Source organism: Vicia villosa, linkage group LG3 (assembly GCF_029867415.1).
Source record: "Vicia villosa cultivar HV-30 ecotype Madison, WI linkage group LG3, Vvil1.0, whole genome shotgun sequence".
Taxonomy (NCBI): domain Eukaryota; kingdom Viridiplantae; phylum Streptophyta; class Magnoliopsida; order Fabales; family Fabaceae; genus Vicia; species Vicia villosa.
In genome coordinates, this window is record NC_081182.1 from 8029196 (window position 1) to 8040310 (window position 11115).

The 11115-nt window shown below is 34.2% G+C and overlaps 2 protein-coding genes across 2 annotated transcripts; one reads left to right on the forward strand and one right to left on the reverse strand.

Moving 5' to 3' along the window:
* Positions 1-686: 686 nt before the first annotated feature.
* On the forward strand, positions 687-5016 carry LOC131660206 (uncharacterized). Its single transcript, XM_058929387.1, has 10 exons — positions 687-993; positions 1085-1179; positions 1973-2069; positions 2180-2308; positions 2406-2514; positions 2606-2750; positions 3133-3175; positions 3765-3938; positions 4372-4498; positions 4596-5016. Exons 1-9 carry the CDS (start codon positions 832-834, stop codon positions 4477-4479), a joined length of 1062 nt encoding a protein of 353 aa, XP_058785370.1. The 5' UTR covers positions 687-831; the 3' UTR covers positions 4480-4498; positions 4596-5016.
* A 689-nt stretch (positions 5017-5705) lies between these two features.
* LOC131660205 (cytokinin dehydrogenase 5-like) lies at positions 5706-8859 on the reverse strand. The gene is made up of 4 exons (XM_058929386.1): positions 7827-8859; positions 7606-7733; positions 6960-7498; positions 5706-6112 (listed from the first exon to the last, which is right to left on the reverse strand). The coding sequence occupies exons 1-4, from the start codon at positions 8425-8427 to the stop codon at positions 5785-5787; spliced, it is 1596 nt and encodes a 531-aa protein (XP_058785369.1). The 5' UTR covers positions 8428-8859; the 3' UTR covers positions 5706-5784.
* Between the last annotated feature and the right edge of the window lie 2256 nt (positions 8860-11115).

Sequence of the window (11115 nt, forward strand, 5' to 3'; positions counted from 1 at the left end):
TTTTACTCTCTTTCGCATTATTTAATATTTTAATTTTTAAACATAATATTAATATTTATATATACATAAAAATATTATAATAAAAATTATATTATTTTTATTCTGTTCCCCAACAAAGTAGAAAAAAATTTTATTTATTATTTTTCTTCTCTTCTCGTTATTTAATATATTGATTCATAAATATCAATATTTTTTATATTAATAAAAAATATTCTATAAAAAATTATATTATTTTGTCTACTGCATAAACATATTAAGAAAACTATTTCTTCATTTTTTTTTCTCCTTATTATTTAATATTTTGATTTATAAATATTATATTTTATATATCAATTAATAGTATTATAGTAAAAATTATATTATTTTGTCTGGTGCATATCAAGCAAAATTGAAAAAAAATTGTACAGTAAATAAATTAAAGAACTAAAAATCTAATTCAGCCTTAATTTTATATATCATTATCAATTCAGCCAAATAATTTGTCATCTACTTCCTTTCTCTCAGTTTACATGACGTTTAAATCATTTTATAAAAAATGTACTGAATTTTGTATGAAAAAAAAATCGAAATAATTTATCAATAATGATATTGAAAAAATAAATTAAAAAAAGAAGAAGATGACGTAATAGAGAAAAATAGTTAATGTTAGTTTATTTCAAAAGTCACACAAAAATCAAAATGAGTAACCAAGAACGAACAACAGGGTTTATGGATATTGGATAGTATATTGAGGCGCTGAACTGCTCGTTCTTATTTCAAAACCCAAACCCCGTCATCCAAAACCAAAAATCAGAGTAACCGTGTCGCATTTTTCTATCTTGGAGAATAAAAATGTTGCTTCGGCGATTACCGTGGACGGTGGTTTCCGCCACCACACCACTTCCATTCCATTCTTCCATTAGGCTTTTCACTCCTCCAAAGCAACTTACCTTCTCCCGTTTATCCTTCTGCTCCACCTCCGACCTCCATCTCACTCACCATCCAGACAAACCTGTAATTAATTTCATGCCATTTCTAGGGTTAAGGTTAACTCACTCAATTGTTTTTTTGGCATTGTTCACTGAGTTTGAGTCGTCATTCGCAGGAACACGAACCGGATAATCGTCGCCCGCAGCATCTGAAACCCGGTCTTTATCTCGTAGGAACACCGATTGGAAATCTTGAAGACATTACCTTCAGGTAACTCTTTTCTTTCGGTTTATGCTTTTGAACGTGTTTGGATAATTGAATAATTGGATAATCAATTTAGTTAAGCACTTATAGATGTATCAGTTATTTCTATAACGAATAATTAAATAGAGTCAAATTTAGTTCTATCTAAGTTGTTCACAAAGCTATCACATTGAAATAAGCTCCAAACACTTTATAGACATGCTCTTTTCTTAAGCTCTTACAAACCGTCTCATTAGTGTTTTATGATACACATACACCGGAAACACGACATTGACACTGAGACGTCGACACATCTAATAATTTGAAAAATGAATAAATTAAACGCAATCATAAGTATTAGTGTCATAAGTATTAGTGTCAGTTTCGGACCCTAACATGACACTAGGGGTGGGAATAAGCCAGTCTAACTTATAGGGGCCTACGGCCTAGCTTGCCCCGGCTCAAGCTAGACCAGTTTTTTTTTTTTTTTAAATAGAAAACACAAAGGATTTTTATAAGCCTATTTAATTTAAAAAAGACTAGGCCTCATGCCATAAAAAAAATCTTTAAAGTCTATCAGCCGGCCTATTTAAATAAACATGCATAATTTTATTATGACTATTATATTGTATTTTTTTACTTTGAATTAAATTACAAAAATAAAATTTAATTATATGAACTTATGAAAATAGAATGAAAACTCCTTATAAACAATGTCATAAATTATTTTCACAAGTTTTTCTAAGCAAATGGTCTCACAATGCTAGAGTTATACTTGTAGATATGTTCAGATGACATTTTGTTTCACACCATTGTTCAGGGCTCTCCGTGTGTTAAACTCGGCAGATGTTATACTTTCGGAAGACACAAGGCACTCTGGGAAATTGCTTCATCACTACAATATCAAAACACCCCTGGTAAGCCTCTTCCTTTTCCTTCTACTCTATTTGCAAACCTAGGTCAACATATGTAAAGGTTTGGCATAATTGCAATTTACATTTTCTAATACTCGTTTCTAGATCTTCAGATGAGTTATCACAAATTCAATGAATCACAAAGGGAACAGCTTGTGCTCAGGAGGTTGAAACAAGGTGAGATTGTGGCACTTATAAGTGACGCTGGAACGCCGGGTATAAGTGATCCTGGTATGGAGTTGGTAAGTGTGCTGCTGTTGTTGTGCTGTGCTTGTTTATTATCATCACTTCTGTTTTGAATTTTGATCCATAACTTTGTGCATGGTGATAACAATGCAGGCCAAATTATGTGTTAGTGAAAATGTTCCTGTTGTTCCAATCCCAGGTCCTTGTGCTTTGGTATCTGCTCTATCTGCCTCGGGTTTATCCACGGATGAATTTACATTTGGTAATTTACTGACTGAACTCTATGGATTGGGTAGATAATATAAATAAATTTTTGCATTTATGGACCTAAAGTATCACATATATCTCTCTAGTTGGGTTTCTTCCTAAACATTCGGGATCAAGAAGAAAAAGGCTCATGGCTTCGGCAGAGCAAACAGCAACACAAATATTTTATGTTCCTCCTCACAAGCTTTCTCAGTTTCTTGAAGAGGGTTCATCAATTTTTGGTGATACAAGGTACTACTAGAGTCTTTGCCTTACCCGTAATTTTGATCTTTTATTATATCATTTAACTTATATTGCTTGTTTGATGAATATAAGTACTATGCTCTTGTCAAAATTTTCTTTAATCACTATCCTTCTCAACGTCCACTTTTATATTTTTCAGTTGGACACTCCATTATTATTATTTTTTGCTTACTTTGTGAAAAACTAATCATTGACACCGTGTTTCCCATGTTTGTTTGATTTGTCATTCAATCCCGCCTTGAACTTTATTCATCTTAATCTTATGTATGAGTACTCGAGAAACGTAAGTTGCATCAGTGATACTTATTTTCCTTAGGGAAATTGTATCATGCACTAGATTGATTGACTCTTGAATTTGATGATATTGTAGGAAATGTGTTATTGCTCGAGAAATGACAAAGTTTCATGAAGAGGTAATTTTTGTATCCGTCCTTCTGAAGTCAATAATTGATAGTTTAAAACCTGATTTGATAGCCTTACATATTGTTAATCATCTTATTTCTGTTGTGGTACTGGTGACTGTTGATTCTACTAGTACTATTCACCTAAACCGTGATAATAAGAATAAGAGGTTAGAGGTCTTTAGTGTTTTGACTCTGTATATGCCCACACTAATGGTTAATGCACTATGCCTGACTTCAGGATTTAACTTTTATTCAAGAATCAATGGAAATCTGGGGATTTGTGTTTTTGGGTTTATAACTTCTAGGGCATACAACTTCGAGACCTTATGCTAGTCAGTACATAGAAGTGATTTTGTTTACTGGATATCGCCTATGTTGTTTTCAAAGGGGAAAACTATAACAAAAATATTTCTGACAAGAAAAATAGTTACATGATGACAAAGAATAAGGCTATAACAAGAGGCCATTATTATGATAACTTGATTTAATTGAAGTCAACACTAAATGACCTCTTTGTTCTAGTTTTAATAGTGTTGCCAAGGATATCAATTGTTCTCATGAAACTTTTTAACTGATAGAATGCACATTACTTTTGTAGTTTTGGCGCGGATCACTTGGTGAAGCCAACCATGTATTTTCTACTCGCCTGCCAAAAGGAGAACTTACCATATTGATTGAAGGGCAAGCAAATTCTAAAGTTGAACCTCCGTCTGACACCGAGCTTGAGAATGAACTTAGAGAATTAATTGAAAATGGCGAGAGTCTTTCCACGGTAATAACTTCTCAATAGATTGACATGTTCAATTTTAGTTCTTCTAGAAATTTGATAAAATGATCTAATTATGGACATGCTAGTTCATGGTTCAGCCACTTCAATCCAAAGAAATGGTATATGGGATATCAACTTATAGGATTCAGCGCTCTTGTGCTAAAATGATCCTTGCAACCAAATAATGGGCAAATTATCATTTTGTAGTGAATATGGTTTGCCTTGTTCTTTCATTTAGCTGATTTTACCTGTGCTCATGTTAGTAAAAGAAGTCTTCCTCTGTTATGAAATTTTTTCCATTTTCCTTCTCAAAAAATTTCAAAGCATATTTTATCTCTAGGTTGATCTACTCTTATTAATTGGTCGCAATTTTTTTTTTTTTCCATTTCAACAATTTTAGTGCATTTGTTAAATTTGACTGCCGACATGTTTTTAGGCTGTTAAACTGGTTACTGGAAGAACATCAGAAAGTAGAAAAACTATATACTCACTTGCTTTAAGAAAATTCGGTAAGCAACTTGAAGTGGAAGATGATTCAAGTTAGCAGCCGATTCTTCCTGGAGGTATGCTTGTTATTACTGTGTTGGGGTTTCATTTCATCCATGCCAACTTCTGTTTGCTATTGTTCCCTTAAAGCTTAAAGCACTCTATAATTAACAGAGACAGGCATCATGTAATACACAGTACAAGTTTCTGTTGCTCAATCCTTCAATTAGAATGGACAAAAGGCTTCCATCAAGAGGAATAGTTTACCATTTATTGTTGAACAACGGTTGATCGATCATGTATGGAAGGGTTGGTGCACTAGCATTTACATTGCTGCCTTGGCTTCACACGGTTTATATCTTGAAAGCAACACTCGGCAATAGGAATTGATTGTACAAACTTGATCACTTGAGATGTAGAAATAGAAGAAGTACCCTATAGTTGTGGGTTGTTAAATCCAAAAAGGAGAGTTCTAAGATAAGCAAACTCCATCTCCCACATCTTGTACTCATCCCAGATGTTCTCTCCCCCAAAACTTGACTAAGGGAGTCAGTCATTCCTAAAATACTCTGCAATTAATATACGTTCTCTCTCACTCTGATGGAACATATTCTCTTGAATGACACTTTTGAGAATGCACTTGTTTTTATGAGATTAAGATTAATTTATTTTGCTTGTAATCAAGACTGTAATTCTTATTATGATTCTTAATTAACTTTTTATAACTTTATTTGCATAATGAGAATACTCTGCATTAGGATCTGATGACCGCCCCTTGAAGTTTCATGATAATACTCTAGCAGGAAGTGCCGGCCTGTCAAAGGCATACTCAAATGCATAGAGTTTCTTTGTGGGAAAATGCATGTCATACCATTTACTTTTAAAGAGTCACTTCAACAACTTAATATACCATATAAAAATTTTATGTACAAGGAATTTGGATTTGGTAATTAAGTTAAAAACTGTCTAATTAAAGGGTGAAAATAGTAAACAGGGAAGATGGCAAACATGCAAAAAACAATGGACCCCGGAAGGCGGTCGGGATCACGGGCACTACACTGAAACATGTCATGTGTATTGTCATCTCCCCTTCATCCCCAAACAGCCCCACATTTCTCTTATCTTGTTAACAAAATTAACAATAACCCAATTCCATATCAATCATCTAAGATAGCAACGCCGCAACCACTCTGATATGCACATGCACCACCTTTGGAAGGAGAAAAAATAACCTGCTAGTTATTCTACTTTTCTTTTACACTGCTTATTGTTTAAGCATTAATCTCACTGCTAAATAATTATCCACTTTATTTATCTTCTATACAATTGTCTCCTTCTGATTTTATTTTGTTTGCTGCATTCATTACATGTCATCCTTAAAGATGACGGTGGAAGGTTCAAAATCAAATATTCGCTGCCCTGTTGCTAAGATTCGTTGAGGATCGAATTTCATCTTCATGGCATTGAATTGGGTCCACTTATCTCCAAAGTGGTCCTTCCACTCCTCTAGTGTTGTGTAATGGGGCAGGTACTGTTTCACCCTGATCTTCGAGTCATGACAGAATCTCAGAATCTGACGGTTCTGATTACTCAGATACTCCAGTGTCTCAGCATCCAAAGCTGATCTAAGAAATGCCACCAGGTAAAACACCTCCTCGTCCGGTGTCACCGCCGAGCTCCGATGGTCCCACCTAACACCAAAACCAACCGCTATAATAAGTTTAACCATCACTAAAATCATGTTTTGGATTTTTCTTTTCATACAAATGAAGCAATGATGTAAAATGGTAGAAGATGTTAGTTGGATTTACTACGTTGTTAACAATTGTATGACTTGTCAGAACAACATGGAATCTGCATGAGTTAATAAAATATAAATAATAATATTGCAACAGTTTATTGAATGTTAGACACTGTATCTAATAAAATTTAAAGGGTAGAATTTTTTTAATTTGAATTGAATTAATGATTGTTCAATTAAATTAACTACATATTTATATGATCAATCAAATATCACGTGGGTGATAAACAACATTGCGTGAAACATTTTCCTTTTTTTAATGAACTATATGAATTCTTTAATCATAGATTTTGGTAGTTTTTAAATAAACAAATAACAACTAATGGATGATTTATCTATTCTATATTATTGACATGGACATCGGTTGTTGGATGTTCAAACGGTGGTGGCAATGGAACTAGGTTATAGTAGGAGTGGGTCCCTATTGAAGATCTTCTGACAGCAGAATCTTCCCATTTGGATCATCATGGACGATCATTTTTGTCTTTTTCTGATCACAAATGGAAAGAAAAACAGCTGCACTTCCTAGTTGAAATGGTGGGGATGTTTCTGTTCTGCATGTCTCTTGCTCTTAAATCTTAACCATTCTAACATCTTGTTATTTTATTAAGAGACTCTAAGTAATGACACCCTATAAGAAGCTGTCAGCTACAAATATACAGTGTTGTATTATTCTATATACGACTAAGACATGCATGAATATGGTTTTTATTAATTTTGTCGAAGCACAAACTTACTTGTTTTTGTTCATAGGGTAGATGAGAATAGGCCCACTTGTTTTATTTCCCAAAATGCCCTTGAACACACCCTTATCAAAATCTTCTATCCTTGATTTTGGAACAAAAAGATTCAGCCATGGATGTGCTACATCCCATAAACCCTTGTATCTAAGTTTCACTTCTGCCTTATGTACACGATCCAGAAAATCCACATAACCCACGTCCGTTGTGAACACTGATGTTTCTATAAAATTCAACTTTTTCAATAGTGCTTGTATTTCCTCATCAGTAGAATCAGCATTTCCTTGGTGGTAGTTTTTGGTCATCTCCAAACAGTATAAAACACTTCCTTCAGCATTAATGGAACTGATTTTAACAGGATTACTCGATGAAAAGAACGAGGATCTCCAATTGTTAACGAGTCCATCATCCACTATCACAAAACCTTCAACATAATCGAATCTCTGGCTTGCCGGTTTCCCATGCAGAGATATCAGAAACTCCTGGTCCTTACTAAAGGTCGAAAAATTCGAGTACAAAACTCGTATCCAACGAACCTGTACAATTAGTATATAAATTCATGGTTAATTATAATATATATAATAAAGTTTATACAAAAATAAAAGACAAACAGACAATAAACTGCATCGCTCTATGTGCATACTCTTTGAGGAGCTGGTTGAAGAGCAATTCTAGCTCTAGTGATGATTCCAAATTGTCCAAGACCACCAAGAACAGCATGGAACAAGTCTGAATTATCATCTTCTGAACATGTTAACACTTCACCCTTTCCTATAACACACACCAATAAGACAACAATACTAATAAAAGAAATGCATGATATCAGATGTTATCAGAGTCGTCTTAAATTTTTGGAGTACTAACCTGTAACGACATCAAGTTCAAAAACATTGGAGATTTGAGGACCGTGATTAAAGGTTTGTCCACTAATACCAGCATTAGATAGAGTACCACCCACAGACAAATACAAGTAATCAGTCCAAGACACGGGAGCTAAACCATACTCCAATGTTGCTTTCAACACATGTATCCATAATTCACCACCCCAAACATCCACATACATTTCTTTCTCATACACTCTAGGAAGAAAACTAACCCTACTGCCTCTCCCCATTTCAATCACCACACCTTTCATTCTCGTATCCGCTTGTCCGTTTATCGAGTGTCCGTGCCCTCGCGCGGACACCGCAAATGGCGGCCGATTATACGCCGCTTTAACAACCCTCGCCACGTCATTTTCCGACGCTGGTTGAACTACCGCTAATGCTTCTCCTCTACTGCTTAACCTCCCGAAATCCAATGAAACTGCTTCTAATTCTGAAGCTTCCAGTTTCACTTCACCTTCCAGACCTACATGGAGAATCTCCGTTAAAGTTGGGTCCACCGTTAATCCTACCGTTAGAATGAAACGGCTTATGGAAAATGCTAACAGAATAATAACAAGGTTGTTCTTCACTGCCGCCATTGATTCTTAGTTTTCTTGAAAGCACTATAATGTATATAATGGAAAACAAAAGAACGTGCATGTGCGTACCATAGGAAAGAGAAAGAAAATCTTGGAGCAGCTTTTGAGTTGTTTAACGTAAGTAGGATTTCACTTTAAAGATTCTGTACGCAAGCCAATTTGGAGAAAGATGAAAGATTCTTGCTGACTGTGTGTCTATAATAGGTGCAATATAGTGGATGAATACAAAGAACTGCTAGGGAATGGACGTAGCTATTGAGGGTAGTGTTTCTTGTTTATGTTGGATATGAAGGTGTGTGTCAGAAAGAAAAGAAAGAAAGAAGGGTTGGGTTACTGCAAAGAAAATTAGAAAGTGCGTGTGTGTGTGTGGGGGGTGTGAATGTGATGAATGGGAGTATGAGTCATTACTGTGTGTGTCTTGGATTTAAGATGCAAACAAGAACCTTAAGAGGGATGGCTGAGGTGAGAGTTTGATTTGGTTAGGAAAGGCACGTGGGAAAAGCCATCAGACACGTGCTTCATTGTGGAATTTTATACAGTAGCTTCATATAAGTGTCTTATTTAATTTTAACATAAAATGAATTTTTTAACAAAAATATATGTATTGATTTATTATTTCTAATAAAAAGAGAGGAAACCCAAGAAAAGATTATATAGAAATCAATATAGGCATCCCAAGACATCTGCGATAAAAAAAAAAAATTTAAAAACCATGTTTTAAAAAAAACCAAATAAACTAGAATTTATTTATGGATTTGGTGTTACCTGCGTATTTACCTGCGAATTTACCTGCAGATAAAATATTAAATACTTCCGTAGATAAATTCGCAGGTAACATTGAAATTGAAAAAATTTATAAAAAAAATAGGAGGCGTCATCCCACATGACACCTACATGAAAAAAAACCCTAAACATGATTAGATGGGTAAATTCTTTGAAATATTAATTTATTTTGTATTTTAAAAAAAAAAACTGGTTATTAATTTTTTTTCTTTCCGGTAAGTCATTGTAATATAGAAAATGGTATTATAGAAAATCAAAATTTTTAATGGTAATATAGAAAATCGAATTTTTTACGGTAATATAGAAAATCGAGTTTTTCGGTAATAAAGAAAATCGAATTATCTTGAAAATACAAAAAGAAAGAAAGAGAGAAAGTGATAGTTCAAAGTATATCCAGAGAGTTACAACGGCTCATAACTTCATTTCGAATAAATATTTTTTAAAATCAACTGTTGGGTTGAAACATATTATCATATAGATCATACCTATAATGTTTGAGATTAATCTATAATAATCTACTTATCAATTATATATATATATATATATATATATATATATATATATATATATATATATATATATATATATATATATATATATTTCAAAATAAATTAATTTTAAAATAATTTCTAATATAAGATTAGTTTATAACTACAACTTATAACTGAATTGAGTATGTGTTAATAGTTAATTGGATTGTTATTAATGTGGTTATTAAAAAATATCTTTACCGTTTAAGTGATTTAGTGCAGTTCATATATCATGCTAATTTCAATATAAATATAACACCGTAAGAGGATCTATGGGGAACACAATCCAAGATTGGTTCACGGGTGGATGAAATCAGGAATTGGGTCTTGGGTGATCCTTGTCAAGTTCAAGAGCAAAACGCAACGCAAAATGCCAAAAAAAATTAAACATCTCTCATTCTCTATTTATTCTCTTACATTCATCAGCAAGATTATTTATTAATTAATCCGGCAATACTTAATAAGCATGTGTATGCAGAGGCTCGGGCAATGGTATTTCGAAGATAGCTGGTATGCAGAGGCTCGAAGATCAGTTCAAGGAGTATAGAATTGGCGAGGTAAAGCAAGAATTAAAAAGAATTGAGACAAAGCTGAAAGAGACCGATAACTGGGAAGCAAGTGAAGAAGCTATGACCACGTACAAGGCCCTGGAAAACCAACGAAACAGACTGCTGCAAATTGAAGAGTTAATCTGGAGGCAGAAGAGTAGAGCTATTTGGCTGCAGCATGGGGATAAAAACACCAAATTTTTTCATAAGAAGGCGGAGCATAGACGAAAAACAAACTCAATCCAGAAACTAAAAGATGAATCCAATCACTGGTGGCGGGGGGATGAAAATGTTGAAAGACTCTTGGTAACCTATTTTTCTGATTTGTTCTCTTCTTCTAATCCTTCGAATTTTTCAGAAATCTGTGATGTTGTGAGAGGAAAGATTCGGACAGAGCAGTATAAATGGTGTGAGGAGAAATATACGGCAAGTGAAGTCAAGGAAGCCCTGTTCCAAATGAGTCCTATTAAGGCACCTGGACCTGATGGTCTCCCAGCCCTATTCTATCAGAAGTTTTGGCACATAGTTGGGTTGGACGTTAGCAATCTGGTTCTAGACATTCTGAATAACGGTAAAGACCCGGGAGATATCAATAGTACCCATATAGCGCTTATCCCTAAGTGCAAAAACCCAATTTCCCCAAAGGATTTCAGGCCCATCAGTTTGTGCAATGTGGTGATGAAGATTGTGTCGAAGACAATTGCGAATCGCATAAAAAAGATCCTGCCAGATATTATAGATGAGGAACAAAGCGGTTTTGTGAGTGGGAGGCTAATAACAGATAATGCTTTAGTGGCCATGGAATGTTTCCATTGGCTAAAAAAGAA